The sequence below is a fragment of the Entelurus aequoreus genome, linkage group LG19 (genome assembly GCF_033978785.1).
Source record: "Entelurus aequoreus isolate RoL-2023_Sb linkage group LG19, RoL_Eaeq_v1.1, whole genome shotgun sequence".
Classification (NCBI taxonomy): Eukaryota; Metazoa; Chordata; class Actinopteri; order Syngnathiformes; family Syngnathidae; genus Entelurus; species Entelurus aequoreus.
Window position 1 is genome coordinate 32,715,882 of NC_084749.1, and position 19,292 is coordinate 32,735,173.

Below are 19,292 nucleotides of genomic sequence, written 5' to 3' on the forward strand. Positions count from 1 at the left end.
AGGAGTCGCTGTCGTGGCAGCCAGAGTCGCTGTCGTGGCAGCAGGAGTCGCTGTCGTGGCAGCAGGAGTCGCTGTCGTGGCAGCCGGAGTCGCTGTCGTGGCAGCCGGAGTCGCTGTCGTGGCAGCCGGTGCTGGTGCGAGAACCAGTCGTGGTGCAGGTACTGGTGCGAGAACCAGTCGTGGTGCAGGTACTGGTGCGAGAACCAGTCGTGGTGCAGGTACTGGTGCGAGAACCAGTCGTGGTGCAGGTACTGGTGCGAGAACCAGTCGTGGTGCAGGTACTGGTGCGAGAACCAGTCGTGGTGCAGGTACTGGTGCGAGAACCAGTCGTGGTGCAGGTACTGGTGCGAGAACCAGTCGTGGTGCAGGTACTGGTGCGAGAACCAGTCGTGGTGCAGGTACTGGTGCGGGGACCAGTCGTGGTGCAGGTACTGGTGCGAGGACCAGCCGTGGAGCAGGTACTGGTGTGGGAACCAGCCGAGGTGCAGGTACTGGTGTGGGAACCAGCCGAGGTGCAGGTACTGGTGTGAGAACCAGTCGAGGTGCAGGTGGCCTAGCTGGCGGTTGCGGCTTAGCAGGCCGAAAAACCGGTGGTGGCGGCCGGGCAGGAGGTTGTGGCTTAGCCCGCCGAAGGACAGGTGGCGGTGGCCGAGCAGGAGGTTGCGGCTTAGCACGCCGTTGTGCCACCCCACTCGCACAGCTCCCAGTACTAGCCCCCCCCTCAAAAAGCGGATCCCAGACGCGTTCCTTGCGGATTGGAACCGTCTTCAAGGGTGGGTGGAGGGTGGTCAGGGGGAGGGTAGAATCCTCTCCTCTAAATTGTCCAAAATGTTTATTGTCACCCCCCACTTGAGACTGGGACTGACTAGATTTAGTCCTTAAAAAAATGTCCTGATAATGTTTTATTGCAGAATTAAAGTCACTAGGAGGTGGCTGACAAAAGGGAGCAGAAGAATTTAAAAAAAAATCTTCGTCTCTGACGTCATCCACAGTGGGCGGGATGACGTCATCCGTGCTGGTCTCCAGCTGACTGACAGCCCAATTGGTGAAATGTTTGGCAAAGTGGTCGATAGGGTTGCCAAACATCTGAGGGGAAGCTTGGGAAGCTTGTAGCTTGCTTCGGTCCGGGGGAGGAGCTTGCGGGAGCGGCGCGTCTTGACGGCGAGGGAAGGACCTTCTGGCCGGCTTCCGTCTTTGCCGGCGCGCCCGGTACTGCGGTGTAGCGGCGATGTCTTCCGACCAGAGGGAGTCGATGGGGATAAGAGAGCCTCCAGCTCCCCACATGAGAGTCGACCTCTCCTCCGTCGAATAGCGAAGCGTCTCGGCTTCCATCGCTCGCAACACCTCCCACGTACCTTCGTCCAGCTCCTCCGACGTGCTCGCTGCGGGAGAACTTCTTCTTGCTGGCTTCCTACTGTGACGACCTGGTCGCATGGTGATGCGGGTGTTGTTCTCCCAGGAATGCAGACGGGCTTCGGACACAGCTTGCAGGTAAGAATGATTTATTTAAGAAATAAATAATATTTGAACAAACAAAACCGTGCTCATAGCACTTAAGGTAGAAACAAAAACGACTAGCGTGGGAGCTAGCAAGCAAAATAATGTAGCATGAGAGCTAGCAGGAAACAAAGTGGTCGTAACTTGTTGCATGAAAGCAAATTAGGAAGCCAGGCAGAGTGCTGCCCGGGCAAAGACTAAATAGCCCTCTGATTAGCGCTCGGGCAACAGGTGCGCGTCCCGAAACGCTAACCAGAGGCAGGTGAGCAAAATCTGCCGTCATGGCAACAGAAACAAAACACACGTGACACTAAACTGTAAAACTGTGATCCGAGCAGCGGATCCTAACAAAAATAAGCAAAATAAAAGTCAAATTATGCAAAAGAGAAGTATAGGATCTAGGACGTTGTCTAAACAGAGATGGACGCACTATTGTGAAAAATAGAAAAACAAAGAACGACAAGTACAAAAACCACAAACAAAGAAGCAAATTAGGTAATTTTTAGGATTAACAAATTATTGTAGAAGTTGGATACCAAATTATGATGAAATAGTAGTTCTTTTAAGTAAATTAATGAAAAATTGAATCATCTGTAGAGTGGAATTCAGAAGCTAAAGCAGCATTCTGTGAAATAAAAATAGAACAAAATGTGCGATTGTTACAGTAACGAAAGTTTTGAAAACTATCAAATGACCATCAAATTGCTGAATGCAAGCGGCAGAACTAGAAGCATTAATAGAAGCATGTAAAGTAATGAAAGATCAAAAGGTCACAATATATATAAATATAGCCAAAATATAGGAATTTTGGCTATATACAAATTATACAAAGTTTAATTTGTATGAAAAAAAAAGAGAAAAAGAAAGAATGGAAGCAGTACAGCTACCAGCTAAAATAGCAATATGCAAATGTGCAGCACACACCAAAGGAACAGACACAGTATCAATAGGAAAAGTGTTTGCTGACAAAACAGCAAAACAAGCATTGTCCTGAGGTTCCATGCTCATCTAAACAAAAGCAAAATAATGCATCTTGGATGATAAACAATTTGAAAAAATGCATGTAAAAAGAAAAATAGACTTTATAAGGAGTTTATCAAATCGAGAACAGAGAATGCTGAAAAACGTTATAAGAGCTACAAAAACAAGTTGACCAATATATTGAGACAAGCAAAAAGGGAATATTACAAACGAATGTTGCATAAAAATAAAAATAACATAAAGGCTACATGAAATATTTTGAATAAAGCAATAGGGAATAGGACAGGGCGAACAGAATTACCTAGATATTTAAAGATAATATGTTAATTGAAAACAAAGATGAAATTGTCAATGAATTAAATCAATTCTTTGTAAATGTAGGACCTAGCTTAGCAAACAAAATACCAAGAGCTAATGATCAATCAGGGGATGTCTGGAAAAGGGAAACTAGGGTTATGCAGTCAATGTTTCTTAGTGAGATGACTTGAAAATCTTAGCCGATAATATTGAAGAGGAAATGGTTAAACAAAAATTATGGTTTGATGTAAATAAATTATCTTTAAACTTGGAAAAGACTAAATGTATAGTATTCAGTAATAAAAGAAAGATAGAAGTTAGTTTATCCATAAACAATGTGAAAATTGAGAAGTTGTCTGAAATTAGATTTCTTGGGGTCATTTTAGATGAAAAGTTGACATGGAAAGCTCATATATTGCATGTGAAAAATAAGGTATCTAAAAGCTTATTTATTTTGAACAAGGTTAAATAATACAATGAGAACGTAATATTGCTCAATTATTCTATCTTATTTCAATTATTGTGCAGAAATATGGGGAAATACATATCACAGCAACATAATGCCTTTATTTCTTTCGCAGAAAAGAGCAATTCGTATAATTTTTAAAGTAGCATATAGAGACCACACAAATCCACTCTTCATTAGGTCAGGATTATTAAAACTGAAGGACATTGTAGAATGGCATACTCTATAAGTGATGTTCAAAGCTAGAAACAAAGTTCTTCCGAAGGACTTACAAAAGTTCCTTGTGTTCACATCTGAAGATGAGAACCACAGAAGGCCGTATGATTTTAAACTAAATAAGAGTGCCAACACATTTGAAGCAAATGTGCCTGTCTGTTGCTGCTGTGAAAGCATAGAATTCTCTAGACAAAGACTTAAAAAGCTGCAAGAATATTTTTTAATTTAAAAAGAGTTACAAAAAGAGACAACTGGCATTATATCAAACTGATTTTTGATTGTGATTGGACGTGTCATTTTGAAAATGCTTAAATGAAAATTAAAAGTATTTTGGAGTTAGGGTGTTGGTGGAGATAACAGTGATAAAGTCATCTAAAATAATTTGTGTTAAAAAAGGGTCAGATAAATATAAGAATAGTATTCTTCCATCTATTCCTTTCTGAACATGGAAATGTATAAAAAAACAAAACAATGAAAGTGTCAATTGTATATGGCTTGTATATATGCATTTTCATGAAAGGAATAAAAATAAATGATGAGGATGATGATGAACAAAGAAGACATCTATGTATGTCCAGACAATAAACCAATCTTACAAAGAAAAATCGGTATAAGTGAGCAGCAATATTGAGCCAAGGTTGAACTCATGGCTCAACAGGAGGGATATGGATATCGTCATACAGAAGTATTATACTTCCTATAGTTTAATTCGTATAAAAAATTTTTTGTATACGACATCTAGGCATAGATTTTAATTAAACTAAATAAGAGTGAAGGAGAACATTATTGTCTGGTCATAGTAGATGCATTTTCAAAGTGGGTAGAAATATTTCCTAAAGGAAAAGCAGATACGCTAACAGTAGCAAAAGCATTATGCAAAGAGATAATACCAAGATATGGTATAACTAAATCTATACAGGGACAATGGACCTTATTTTGTAAATCAATTGATCAAGAATATAGAATCATTATTCCACATTGATAAAAAAAAATCAAAAAAAATCACTGTGCTTATCATCCACAAAGCGCAGGATTAGTGGAAAGAACAAACGGGAATAAAAAGACAGACTAAAGAAATGTATGGAAAAAACAAAACGTCCATGAACATTGTATAGATTTAGTAAAAATGTACAGTACATGAACATTACAAGTACAACAGTACTCAGACCATTTGAAATAATATTTGAAAGACCTTATCAGCTACCAAAAAATTTGAAAAATCAATGAAAAGGAAACATTGGCATTCTCCAAGGGGGGAGAGATTGTAAATAACTTAAAAAGCAGTAAAGATAGTGGAAAGACCAAGCTGAGTCCACTTAGCACATGGTAAAAAGGTCATATAATGGGAAAAGTATTTGGGATTGTATTTACATTGTAAAAATGTCATATAATGAAAAAAGTATTTGGGATTGTAGTTGTGTTATCAAAGGGACATGTTAACTAGCACACTACAAATTCCACTGTGACAAGTTGTAAGCATACCATTTGATGGTGTGTCAAAGTTTGATAATAATTGGTTCCTGTTTTGGTAATTAATTTGTTCCTTATGGCGGAGCAAGTGGAAAAGGCTTCAAAAACTGATTGTGTTGTATGTATAAGCCCAGACAATTACTCAAGATGAGTTAAAAAAAAAAAAAAAAAAGTTGAATTGAAGTAATGAGCAAAACAAAATTGACCTTGTAGCTAAAGAGACAAAACAGAAACCAATATTTGATAAATATGTGAAAAAAGCTAATTATACCTGCATTAACATGCAAGGCTCTGTAAAACAGTTAGGGAACGTATCATCAGATAACTGCATACACATAGTAAATGTATCAATATTTGTACAAGAATTGTTAACACGCCTGAACAGTTTGATATCTGAACATTGGAAAATAACTAGACATGATGTAAACTGGCAAAGTGTTGTAGATCCAACTTATCTTGATGGGTGTCCAAAGAAGTATATCTGACGACTATAAATTGGTAAATCAAGTTGCAGTTAGATTTGAATGATCAGTCTACTGGTGGTGTACGATTAACAAGAATGTTGACAGAATAAACTACGTCCACTACAACGTACAGAGATTGTAAAATTACACAGGCCAAGACTTGAACCCGTCGCTAATCAACTCGCCGCCACCTGCCTTATGGCTTTTCAAAACCGTATGACGCTAAACATGGCGGAAAAGGGAGTGTGCGCAATATTTGGTGAACAGTGTTGCATGTTCGTACCAAACTGCACTGATGCAGAAAGTAGCCTGACCAAAGCACTGGAAGGCCTGCACGCCCTTAACGGTAAACTGAAAGAGCATTCAGGCATAGATACATCTATGTAAGAGGGGTGGTTGGACGTGTTTGGCAAATACAAGTCCTTGGTATCTGGTAACTATGGCCGTGTTCAGCAATACTGACGTTGTGTGGATGTTGTTGTTTTCCCTGTCTGTTCTCTGTTTAACCGTCTGATTACCACAGCGATTGGCCCAGCAGATGATAAAGCTGTTCAGGGGCCGTACTTATCAAGCTTCTTAGAGTGCCATTTTACACTTAAGTCCTGAGAATTTGCGAAATTTAGTCCTACTCTCAAACTTAAGAATAAAAGCTTTTTATCAACGTTCTGAAGTCTAAGAATCACTCCTACTCTTGACGATATTTAAGAGACCTTCAGAGGTGTCTTAAGTGGTTAGGAGTTGCCAGCAGGAGATGGCACTGAGGCGAGAGAGACGTGCGCGAACATTCAGGGAGCGGAACGATGTTCTGGATTTGTTTGATGACGAGCAGCTGATCAAACGGTATCGTTTAGACAGAGCGGGTATTATTTTTGTCACAGATTTAATACTTTTCGATTCCATGTTGATTTCTGCATGTGGCTGCAGTGGGCTAGTATATATAGAGCCACCCACACCAGTTTCAAATTAGTTGCCTAATTAATGAATTGGAAAGAAAATGTTATGACAGTAGCGTATGTGTGTGGCCGTGAGGTGAGTGACGTCAGTGAGTGTGTGGGCGATAGAAGAGAGGGAGCGGTAGCGTGAGTGCCGGCGGGGACTAGTTTGTTTTGTATTATTTTGTAGTTTATTGTCAAAATATACACTCCCATTGTCCACTTAAATATTTCCAAGATATTTCTTTATTCTTAGACAACGAATTCCATTCCGTGATTGGTCATTTCTATGGACACAGAAATGACGTCACCTAAAATTCCGTTTACGGCACATAGTAATGTCGTAATTCAGCTCTGAGTGTGACACTTAAGATTCAGTCCTACACTTCGCTGAAAGTTGAGTAAGACGCTTGATAACTAACTTTTAAGTGCAGCTTTCAGCGAAGAATTTATTTACTCTTAAGTCAACTCTTAGCAGACTTCTTAGGAGTAATTCTAAGAAGCTTGATAAGTACGGCCCCAGATGTACTTCTTGGTGGACGACAAGGAAGATGAATCTGAAGACAAGAATACCTACCAGAATGGTGTTTTCTGATTTATTTCCAGAAATGTCATAATTATGAGGAGAAAAAAAATGATGTTCAATTCTGAGTGTAAACATAACTTGGTCCTAGAGAAATTAAGCATTAACTGAAAATTGCAAGAAGAAGTTATTGGGGATAAGAAGATTATGGAGAAGTTATTTGATAAACAGGAGGGAAATGTCAGAAAAATTGTATTTCAATTATCAAAAAACTTTCCATTGTGAGTTTCCATTGAACAGACAAGAAGCTGTCTTTGTGGCACCAAGCCAAACGCTCGGAAGATTCCGCTGTGTACGATGGAATCAGACGGGAGGGGTCATCCATTGTCCTCCAAAAACCTGCCAAAGCTGAATCTACGACAAGCCCAAGCCCGAGGGATCTTCTTCTTTTGTCTTCTATTGTGACCGAAAACAAGGACTGTTTACATACTACCCAATCCTGTTGAGAAATGTGTTGTTGCGTAAACATTGAACATCCAAATAAAAGAGAGGACGAAAAGCTTCTTCGTCAGAGCGTGGTGCAGGACTGTACAGAAAGTACAGTGGCCATGTCTCTCCTCAATATTGAGTCCAAGTTTAATTCTGTCTCTGTTTGATTCCTTGCCTTTTGTCTTGTTTAATAGATGTCATCAGTGTTTGAACCTAACAGATGCATTAAAAAAATGAATCCATCATGTCTTTCATAATGATTGCGAACGATAGGCAAAATTCCAAAAAAAAGTGCAGTTACCTTTAACCTAAGCAAGCATCAAAAGTGACCAAACCCATGGTAGTGGAAGGAACAGTCAACATGCACACTACACACACACATACACAGCTATTTCTAAATGTGTTTGCATATACAGTAATTATACTTACTGTATGAGTGGTCTGGTTCTCTTTGTGAAGTGCAACAAAACATTTAGCAGAGTGAAAAATTAATTTCCCTTCAGGGAATACAATTAGTATAATAGAAAGTCAGAGGTTGCCACAGCAAGTCAATCGCATGAATGGTTTTGGTTTACGGCCAATTAGGCAAATTCGAGTATTACGTCATTATGGAACCTATTGTCACAAATTGCAGTCCTGTGGTAAACAATACTTTGTAAATACTCTAGAGAAGAGTATTGATACATTTTAGCAGGTCAGGGCTTATAACAAATGTTGCTGGCATACCGTTATATATATTGTGCCACAAATTGACTATACTGTATACTATACTATTTGCGGAAAAAAATTAAGCACTAATGTAATCATAGAATATAAAAATAAGAGATAACATAAACAAATGGTTTAGGTTTGAGTTATACAGATACAATATACATCATAAAATCCACACATTCTCATTTCTATTTACATGTTTGAAAAGGAGTAGGAAGAAGCAAATCTTATTTAATCCTACCCCTTTTCCATTTCATTGCAATTACTGACACATTTGTTTACTTCCTGTTCTCATCTTGTAACACAATTTGCATTAATGAGTTCTAAATGCAACAGTTCTCTTCATAGTTAAGTCTGTTATGAGTCACATAATCAGATGAATAATATCTATTTTTTAACAAAGTTCACAATGTTTATCAAAATGTTTCTTTTTAGTACTTTGTAAACAATTGTAGTTTGAACAACCTCTGAAGCTGGATCATATTAGTACATAGTTTGAATTATTTGTTTCTTTCCATCATTTAATTACACATATGAATGTGCTAAAGGCTTTCAGTGTTGTATGTGCATACACATGTTTTAAAATAGGTTTATTTTCTTTCTATTTTTCCTCTTTTTTTTGAGAACTGTTGTAAACTCCTGGGTAGAAAGTTATAGTTTGCTTTGTACATACTTTTAGCTCTTTGTATATGCACTAACTCACTGAGTTTCAGTATTTTGGATTCAATAAATAAGGTGATCTTTTTTGTAATACTGTTAATGAATGAAGTGTACTTTTGTAATTATTTCCCCATATTTTTGCACAGTAACTCAGATATGGTAACACTATTGAGCAGTACAGAATATGGAGTAATTTTTGGTCCAAAACATATTTGGTTATATTCATTATTGAAATATTTCTTGCCACTTTGTGTTGTATATTTTTTATACAAGATGTCCAGTTTATTTTATCTATTATTACTCCCAAAAATTTTATTTATTCCACCCTTTCAATGTCTACTCCGTCTATTTGTATTTGTTTGACTTTCCTTTCTACTACTACCGAATAACATTATTTTAGTTCTACTGATATTCAAGGATAGTCTGTTTATGTCAAACCATCTCTTAAAATGTTAATTTTTTCTGTTATTTGTCTTAGCTCCTGTGTTCTCTCCTGAACAAAATGCAGTTGTCGTCCGCAGACAATACTAACTTTAAGTCCTTTGTAACTTTACAAATATGTGCCGTTTATATAGAGATTGAATCATTTTGGTCCCAGTATTGATCCCTGGGGAAAACCGTGATAATATTGAAAAAAACTGAGTCGAGTAGTTTGTTTTGTTGTTTGTTTCTGTTGCCATCACTTTCTAACATATTTGGCATACTTGCTAGTTCGTCCGTGTTGATGGGCTCAGCTTTTATGTATTCCCACACCGGGACATTTAGCTTTGTAATCATCTTTTTTTCTTTCAAATTGTTGTTACCTTGCGGTGCTTATCATTAGCGACTCGCAAGGCTCTGTCGGTGCATCCTGAGTGTGTGAGTAAGATACAGTAGCAGCCCCGCCTCCATCCACACAGACAAAGATAGTGAATAAACTGACAAGAGGATTCACGCTTTTTTAATTCTGTTATTGAATTAATCAGATTTAGAAGTACTTTATTAATCCCAGAGGAGAAAAGTGAACCCTCTTGTATCCTGTTTGGAAGCGACAAATCACAAAAACAAACATAGCAATTTATTGATGCCAGCAAAATTACTGAGTTCCATTTTATCGTTCGATCAATTGATTTGATTATCCGCCCTTGTTTACATATTTTTCAACTATTTTACAAAGTAAACATTTGGGTATATTGACTTTTCATGTTAATCATGAAACTCATTGGATAGTTATTAAATATTTTTTAGCATGTTTAATTTTGTGTCACTTCACCATTCATATAGCCCAAAAGTGTCTTAAGTGCAGCCCGAGGGGGCCATTTTTGACCAGCAGCTTGTTTTTTTATAGGCCCGTAGCACATTGTATGAATAAAATTACACAATCAAAAACCTGGAAAAATTGGCAAATTGAAAGGGACAAACGGTAGAAAATGGATGGATGGGCTAAAAAGGCATAATGTAACAAGAAAAAGTCATTTCTCAGCAATATGCAGTGTAGAGAATTATCTCCAAATTACTCACAATAATAAACAAGCACTCTCATTAGATAGTATAAGTGATCCTAATTTTTTTTTTCATTCCCTATCCTTGACATTCCATTGACTAAAATGAAACTACTCTGAAACCTACATAATTATGCTTCCTGCCACATCTCCATATTATGCACATTTGAATAAATGAAGACTTGAAATTATCCTTAGGGGCGAATGTGGGTGCGAATGGTTGTTTGTTCTGTTATTGCTCAGTTGAGATTAATACTGTCATTGCACTGGAAAAACTCTCAATCTCACCAAATATATATTTTCCTAGTCAAAATACCTATCCATCCATCCATCCATTTGCTACCTTATGACCGTTTCGGGGTCGCGGGGGGTGCTGGAGTCTATCTCAGCTGCATTCGGGCAGAAAGCGGGGTACACCCTGGACAAGTCACCACCTCATCACAGGGCCAACACAGATAGACAGACAACATTCACACTCACATTCACACACTAGGGCCAATTTAGTGTTGCTAATCAACCTATCCCCAGGTGCATGTCTTTGGAGATGGGAGGAAGCCGGAGTACCCGGAGGGAACCCACGCAGTCACGGGGAGAACAAGCAAACTCTACACAGAAAGATCCCGAGCCCGGGATTGAACGCAGGACCTTCGTATTGTGAGGCACATGCACTAACCCCTGCTCCACCGTGCTGCCCTCAAAATACCTAATACAAGTCACAATCCCCTGAAGAGTATTTTTTCAGTGAGTTTGTTTTAAGACACTTGACAATACTAGTAAGTACGGGCTAATGATACATTTTAATTGCTAATTCCAAGATCACGTTTAGGTTTTTAAAGCATAAATATGTCTTCTAGAAATCTTACAAGACAATTTTGACTTGTTCCATTGGCAGATTTTTTGCTCATCAACAAGCAAAAATAATAATTTTTTTTTACTCTTTTTTTTTTTAGAGGACCATGTTTTCCAGTATGTTATTAAAGTGTTGATTATTGTGGATGTAGTTCGCAGTGGTGTAAAATTACCCCGCATCATACTGAGATTATTTGGACCATCTCGGGTAGCTAAATGAGAATAGGAAATTATTACAAACAGAGGGAAAGTGCTTACCTAACTCTTCCTCCATAGTGCAGCCTCCAGCTGTGTCTTTGACCCCCAGCACTCGGTTAAAAAGAATAGAGAAGGCGCTTCCCCACACACCTGCAGCAGAACACATTTATATTTAATGTCCATCCATTCATTTTCTACCGCTTGTCCCTCTCGGGGTCGCGCTGGGTGCTGGAGCCTATCTCAGCTGCACACTTGCAGTACACAACATCTTGGAACAGTTGCCACCTCATCGCAGTTTATATTGAATGTTTTATTTTAAATTCTTACATCCTTCTTAATTTCTTACATATAAAGCAGAATCGTTAAAAGCATACTCTGTTAATTACCCATTAAAAAGTGAATAGGGTTTTCCTCATATTTCTTGACGACAGTCCCCATGAAGAACTTGCTTCCAAATAAGTCAGGCGTCATGAAAGTGCCGTACTTTGCCATTCCAATTTCATAAGGGCTGAACTCCACCCAGTCTGCAGGGGAAACATCAGTGTTAGCTCAACAGATGTGCATCACATTTTTAAAAACATCAATACAGTGGTCCTGGAACTTCACCATTAAAAAGAAAATATATAAAAAAGAGATTCTTATGCATTACTGGACACGACATATTTCTTCTAGTCTCCTTGGCGTCTGCAAATACAGTATATTTGAAAACTTTGCTTAAATAGGCTTTTATTAAAATCATTAGTCGTATTTCTAGCATAATACTGTTACTGTATCATGCATACTCAAAGTACATACTAGAAACAATTGATTTTTCAGATGTTTTTAGACATACTGTAAACGGGTTGCAGTCTGACGAACAGAAAAATATAACAGTTATAGCAATTTGAGATGCATCCATGTACAGTAGAAACTATGTACACAATTAGTATTCATACAAATAATTATTGTTTCAGAAAGCATACAGTATATAAATCACTTAAATCAAAATGAAGTGATAACTTTACGACACAAATCAGTGGTGAAGAATGCAGATTTCAAAAGTTTGTTACAATGTACATTTTGTCTCATTATTCCCCCTAAGACATTAGCACGAATATGCTAGCACAACATATCAGGATAGACTTTAAGGTACAAAAAACAAGCAATGACCACCCTATGAGAGTTTTTAGGCTTTGTTGACTAAAAGGTTGAAGACAAACATAACAATATTATGACATTTATGATTCATATATATTATATTATATATACATGCAGGAGTGGGTATAGTAGCCAAAATTGTACTCCAGTATGAGTATTGTAACTTTGGAATAATATAATTCAAGTAAAAGTAAAAAGTAGTCATCCAAAATTCCAAATAATTACTTGAGTAAGATTAAGTATTCAGTGACCAAAAAAAGGATTATATTTATGTAGTGCTTTTCTAGACACTCAAAGCGCTCTATAGCGAGAACTGAGAAGCCATTATTCATTCACTCCACATTCACACATTGTTGGTAGCAAGTTACATTTGTAGCCAGAGCTGCCCACGGGTAGACTGACAGAAATGTGGCTGCCAATCTTACGCCTATGGCCTCCAAGCAAACATTCCTTCACATTCATACGCCAGAAAAACTAAACACACCACAAAAAAACTACTCGAGTACTGAGTAGCTAGTGATTAACTTCTGCTTTATTTTGTATGCTATTTTAATGGTATTTGCACTACGACAGTAGTTGGAGTGTGTGTGTGCGCCTGTGTGTGTGTGTGCGCGCGTATGTGCACATGTGTGTGTGTGTGTGTGTGTGTGCGCGCGCGTGTGTGCGCATGCGTGTATGAGTGAGACAGAGACACTACTACAGCATATACTACAAAATATGCACATTTTACAGTCACTTATGATGTTATAACAGGGCAAATGTAAGCATATGTTCAGCTAAAACATAAAAAAAAACATCTACAACTTACCGCAAGGTGTTTTCTCTTGTTAGAAGTTGAAATCTTGTAAAAATATGAAAACCAAATGATATTCATTGACGTCCCACTGGGGTGAGTTTTCCTCGCCCGTATGTGGGCTCTGTACCGAGGATGTCGTTGTGGCTTGTACAGCCCTTTGAGACACTTGTGATTTAGGGCTATATAAATAAACATTGATTGATGATTGATGCTGGAGGATAAAGACACATATGAAGTTCTAAAAAAGGACCCGACAGAAGACAAAAAGAAAAAACTGAAGACTCTACTAAACCATTAGTGGACGAGGGAAAAATAGACAAGGACAACTACAGTTTTTTAGTACCGACAGCCAGTATCACCCCTAGAATATACGGCACCCCCAAAATACATAAAAAAGACGTTCCACTCCGCCCAATTGTTGACAGTATAGGCTCAGTTACATACAACCTTTCGAAAGCCCTAGTCGAGATAATAAAACCTCTCATAGGCCAGACGAAGCAACACTGCAAAAACTCAAAGCAGCTGGCACAAGAATTAAGCACTGTAAAAGTGGAATCAGACGAGATACTCATATCTCACAACGTAGTCTCCCTATTCACAAAAACACCAGTGGACGTCACAATAAACATAGTACAGAACCGCCTGAAAGCAGATTCAACACTCCGGAAACGAACAAACCTAACAGTTGAAGACACAGTCCAGTTGTTATCATTCGTAGCCAAGTCTACATATTTCCTGTTCAGAGGGACCATATACAGACAGAAGGAGGGTTTTGCCATGGGGGACCCCCTCTCAGCCATCATGAGTGGTTTCTTCATGGAGGACCTGGAGGCCAAAGCCATAGCCACCGCTCCCGAAGGATGTAGACTGTCCCTCTGGAGGCGCTATGTGGACGACATCCTGGAGAAGATTAAGACCGGCCACACACAAAGACTCACAGACCACTTAAACACCATAGATGAGACGGGAAACATAAAGTTTACTCATGAAGAGGAAGAGCACAGATCCATCGCGTTCCTGGACATGAAAATCAAGCACACTGAGGATGGAAGCATCAAGATAACAATATACAGAAAACCCACACACACAGATCAATATTTACTATGGACATCAGAGCACCCCACAGCACACAAATTGTCAGTAGTCTGCACCCTATATGATCGCACCAAGGTGATCACAGACAACCATGACAGAGAAAAGGAGGAGGACCATATAAAACAGGCGCTCAAAGCCTGCAACTACCCAAACTGGGCCATAAACAAAGGCAAACGAGAGGTCCAAAGGAACAACAAGGAGGAAAAAAAGAAGAAAGGTTCTAGGCCTGAGAACCTGCGCATGGTCACCCTCCCATACGTCAGGGGTGTCACAGAACGCATACAGCGAGCGATGAGGAAACACCACATCAGCACACCAGTGAAGCCGCACATCAAGCTTCGCCAAATCCTAGTACACCCTAAGGATGAGATCCCCCCTGAGAAAAAGTGTGATGTGATATATGAGATCCCTTGCCTAACATGCAATAAAACATACATAGGAGACACAGGTCGACAGTTCAGCGCACGAAAAAAGGAACACCAGAAAGAATGTGAAAAGGAAACATCTGGAACGCTCACCCGTGCAACGAGAATGAAAGCAACGCAGGAAAATCTGAAATCAGCCATTTCAGACCACTGCAAGAGGGAAAACCATCTAATGAACTGGGAGGCAGCCAAGGTAATTAGAATGGAAAGCAACAAATTCCATCGGTGGATCAAAGAGGCGGTTGAAATCAGGAAGCGGGCCCCAAAGACTGTCAACAGGGACGAGGGAGCCTACCAACTATCCCACATCTGGGACACAGTCCTGCAGGGCCGCCCCCGGCCGTTTGGTGGACATCCGGACGACAGGGGGCGCCCCGCCCTACCCCCGACGCACACCAGGGGACACCGCCATCCCACCACCTCAGGTGGGATGGAACAATCCATATAACACGTCACAGATGACGTCACACTAACATCACGTGACACCTCTGAAGAAGGCTGCAGAAGCAAGATAGCCGAAACTTGTCAGGTACAAAACTTTACCTTACTAGCCTATATAAATCAACCATTTATAAATACACATTAGTAGGCTAAATGAACCTCTTTAACATATGCTTGGTTATGGTTTAAAGTCATATCCAACACTTGCGACAACGACTTTTTACTGTCAACTGAGTTTTGTTTTTTAATGATTTCTGCTGGTGGTGTGCCTCCAGATTTTTTCAAAGAAAAAAATGTGCCTCGGCTCAAAAAAGGTTGAAAAACACTGAACTAGGGAATCCTTCGATGCAACTTCAGACTGTCAAAAACCTATGCGTGTGCACATACAGCACTTGTGCGTGATTTTGTGCACTTCCAGCAGGGAAGAGACTGGGAGGGACTATCAGCGAGGTGTGCAGGGGCGCAGGATTTAAAGTTTAAATTTTGCCTGGTGACACAAGATGCATGTATCGCAGCTTTAAGGCCACGGTATATTATTGTGCCATATGTCCAAAAAAAAGACTTAACCATGTTATAGTGTGTAAATTGAAGTGGCAGGAATGTTTGGGAAAACACACTTACTGTAATTAAACACACATAATGCTTAATTTTTATGTGCAAATAATTGTGCAGGAACATCCACTGTTTCAAGAAAATATTTAAACAAACTTAGTTGAGTGTCTTTAAAGAGACAATGTGTAAAACAATAATGTTCACTTTAGTGTCTTTCAACTTTTACTTTCTGAGAAGCAATATCCTCCACAGTGGACATGTTTATAACAGTTTGAAAAATGCTGTTTCTAAACTAGCACTTTAAAGGCCTACTGAAACCCACTACTACCGACCACGCAGTCTGATAGTTTATATATCAATGATGAAATCTTAACATTATAACACATGCCAATACGGCCGGGTTAACTTATAAAGTGACATTTTAAATTTGCCGCTAAACTTCCAGTTCGAAACGCCTCTGAGGATGACGTATGCGCGTGACGTAGACCGGCGAACACGGGTATGCCTTCCACATTGAAGCCAATACGAAAAAGCTCTGTTTTCATTTCATAATTCCACAGTATTCTGGACATCTGTGTTCGTGAATCTGTTTCAATCATGTTCATTGCATTATGGAGAAGGAAGCCGAGCAAGCAAAGAAGAAAGTTGTCGGTGCGAAATGGACGTATTTTTCGAACGTAGTCAGCCACAACAGTACACAGCCGGCGCTTCTTTGTTTACATTCCCGAAAGATGCAGTCAAGATGGAAGAACTCGGATAACAGAGACTCTAACCAGGAGGACTTTTGACTTCGATACACAGACGCCTGTAGAGAACTGGGACAACACGGACTCTTACCAGGATTACTTTGATTTGGATGACAAAGACGCAGACGTGCTACTGTGAGTATGCAGCTTTGGCTTCTAAACATTTGATCGCTTGACCGTATGTGCGCAACTTTTTTTTGCGTATGTACGCAACTTTTTTAAAATATATAAGCTTTATGAACCTTGGGTTAGGTGAACGGTCTTTTGGGCTGAGTGATTGTGTGTGTTGATCAGGTGTTTGAATTGTATTGGCGTGTTCTATGGAGCTAGGAGCTAGCAGAGGAGCTAGGAGCTAGCATAACACGTACCGTACCGTACGTGCGCGTCACGTACGTAACTTTTTAAAAATATATAAGCTTTATGAACCTTGGGTTAGGTGAACGGTCTTTTGGGCTGAGTGATTGTGTGTGTTGATCAGGTGTTTGAATTGTATTGGCGTGTTCTATGGAGCTAGGAGCTAGCATAGGAGCTAGGAGCTAGCATAACACGTACCGTACCGTACGTGCGCGTCACGTACGTAACTTTTTAAAAATATATAAGCTTTATGAACCTTGGGTTAGGTGAACGGTCTTTTGGGCTGAGTGATTGTGTGTGTTGATCAGGTGTTTGAATTGTATTGGCGTGTTCTATGGAGCTAGGAGCTAGCATAGGAGCTAGGAGCTAGCATAACACGTACCGTACCGTACGTGCGCGTCACGTACGTAACTTTTTAAAAATATATAAGCTTTATGAACCTTGGGTTAGGTGAACAGTCAGGTACCGTGAGTATGCAGCCTTGGCTGCTAAACATTTGATAACTTGACCGTATGTGCGCGTCACGTACGTAACTTTTTAAAAATATATAAGCTTTATGAACCTTGGGTTAGGTAAACGGTCTTTTGGGCTGAGTGATTGTGTGTGTTGATCAGGTGTTTGAATTGTATTGGCGTGTTCTATGGAGCTAGGAGCTAGCAGAGGAGCTAGGAGCTAGCATAACAAACACGCAGGTGTTTTTATGCAGGATTAATTTGTGGCATATTAAATATAAGCCTGGTTGTGTTGTGGCTAATAGAGTATATATATGTCTTGTGTTTATTTACTGTTGTAGTCATTCCCAGCTGAATATCAGGTCACCCCCGGCTCTCACAGCATCTTCCCTATCTGAATAGCTTCAACTCCCCACTAGTCCTTCACTTGCACTTTACTCATCCACAAATCTTTCATCCTCGCTCAAATTAATGGGGAAATTGTCGCTTTCTCGGTCCGAATCTCTCTCACTTCATGCGGCCATCATTGTAAACAATAGGGAACTTTGCGTAAATGTTCAACTGACTACGTCACGCTACTTCCGGTAGGTGCAAGCCTTTTTTTTATCAGATAACAAAAGTTGCAATCTTTATCGTCGTTGTTCTATACTAAATCCTTTCAGCAAAAATATGGCAATATCGCGAAATGATCAAGTATGACACATAGAATAGATCTGCTATCCCCGTTTAAATAAAAAAAATTCATTTCAGTAGGCCTTTAACTTTTAATAATGTAAATACCTCACAAACTGATGTTTGGCTTTCCTGGTTTCAAATATCTTTTCTGGGTGACGGTTTATGAGGTTGCGATTTGTCCAAGGTGTACACTGCCTTCTGCTTGAATGCAGCTGGATAGGCTCCAGCCCCCACATGACATCGAGAAAGACAACGGTGGGAAATGGATGGATGGATTGAGGATTCATGAAGTAGTTTTTCAGTTTACTCGGGATTTACCCGCGATGCAGTTTTTTTTGGGAGATTTCCCTCTGTGCGGTGCGACATGACCGCTTGGAAACGCTCGAGACGGAAGTGGGGCGCTTTGCTTTGCAGAACGCAGACTTTCTTACCTGTGCTAAAAAGGTTGTGTTTTCGCTGGGGTTTGTGTGTTTGTTAGCAAGATAACTCAGAAAGTTTGAGACATATTTTGATGAAATGTCCGAAAACAACAATTACTCTCATCCACTGGGAACGCACTTCACTTCCTGCCTATGGCGTTCCACGCCCCGGGTCCCCGCTGCGCAGAGGATTCTGGGAGATGTAGTTTATATTTAGAATCGGCTAATGCACCAGAAAAAAACTACACACCAAGTTTTTGTTTGATACCATATCGTCATGCGTCATGGTATTATTGTGAAGACTTTGAAACCAAAACACTGCGGTATCGTCAATACGGTTACACCTCTACTAATCAATAATCACTACACTCAACAAAAAGTAGGGCATTTCCGCGTTGACGGAACCGCTGGTGGAGTCAAAGACTTGGCCACTAAAACATAATCCAATCTTAAAGGCAGAATATCATGGAAATTGGTGTAAGCCGTGTGTTTCTGTCCCTGCTTTCTGCCCGAGACTCTGGACCTGGGTCGTCCGCATGAGACACGAGCATGCTAAGTACTGCCAGCACTGCTCTTGGGTTTTCAGGGACTATGTTTAAACTGCAGGCCAAAGTGGCCCAAATCGGATTTTTTCCAGCTGACTGTTTACACTGCAAGTAAAATTTGATCTTTATCAGACTCCAGTGTAAACGCGCACAGGCACTAATGTGGCCCCAATGTGGCGTCACTTGCATGCGCAGTTCGATAAAGTGAAAACTCAAGATGTTGACCAGATTCCAGAAATAAACAAAGAAACCGCTACTACTGCTACTACATTAAATAAAAGTCGCCACACCTTAAAAATGTTTTTTTTTTTTATGTGAAAATAAATTGAAGTAATATAACGTATGAATGGATATATAGTGTAATATATTTGGGAGGGTCCTAATCTTTTTTTACGGCAACACTGACATCAGCGTGGGTCTA

The 19,292-nt window shown here is 39.8% G+C and overlaps 1 protein-coding gene across 1 annotated transcript in view; it reads right to left on the reverse strand.

The window, feature by feature from the left end:
* pla2g4ab (phospholipase A2, group IVAb (cytosolic, calcium-dependent)) overlaps positions 1-19,292 on the reverse strand; it is a 67,271-nt gene that overhangs the window by 24,107 nt on the left and 23,872 nt on the right. The window contains exons 11-12 of the mRNA XM_062028322.1: positions 11,621-11,758; positions 11,295-11,384 (exon numbers count right to left, since the gene is read on the reverse strand). Of these exons, the coding sequence (XP_061884306.1) occupies positions 11,295-11,384; positions 11,621-11,758 (228 nt within the window). The remainder of the gene's footprint in view (positions 1-11,294; positions 11,385-11,620; positions 11,759-19,292) is intronic.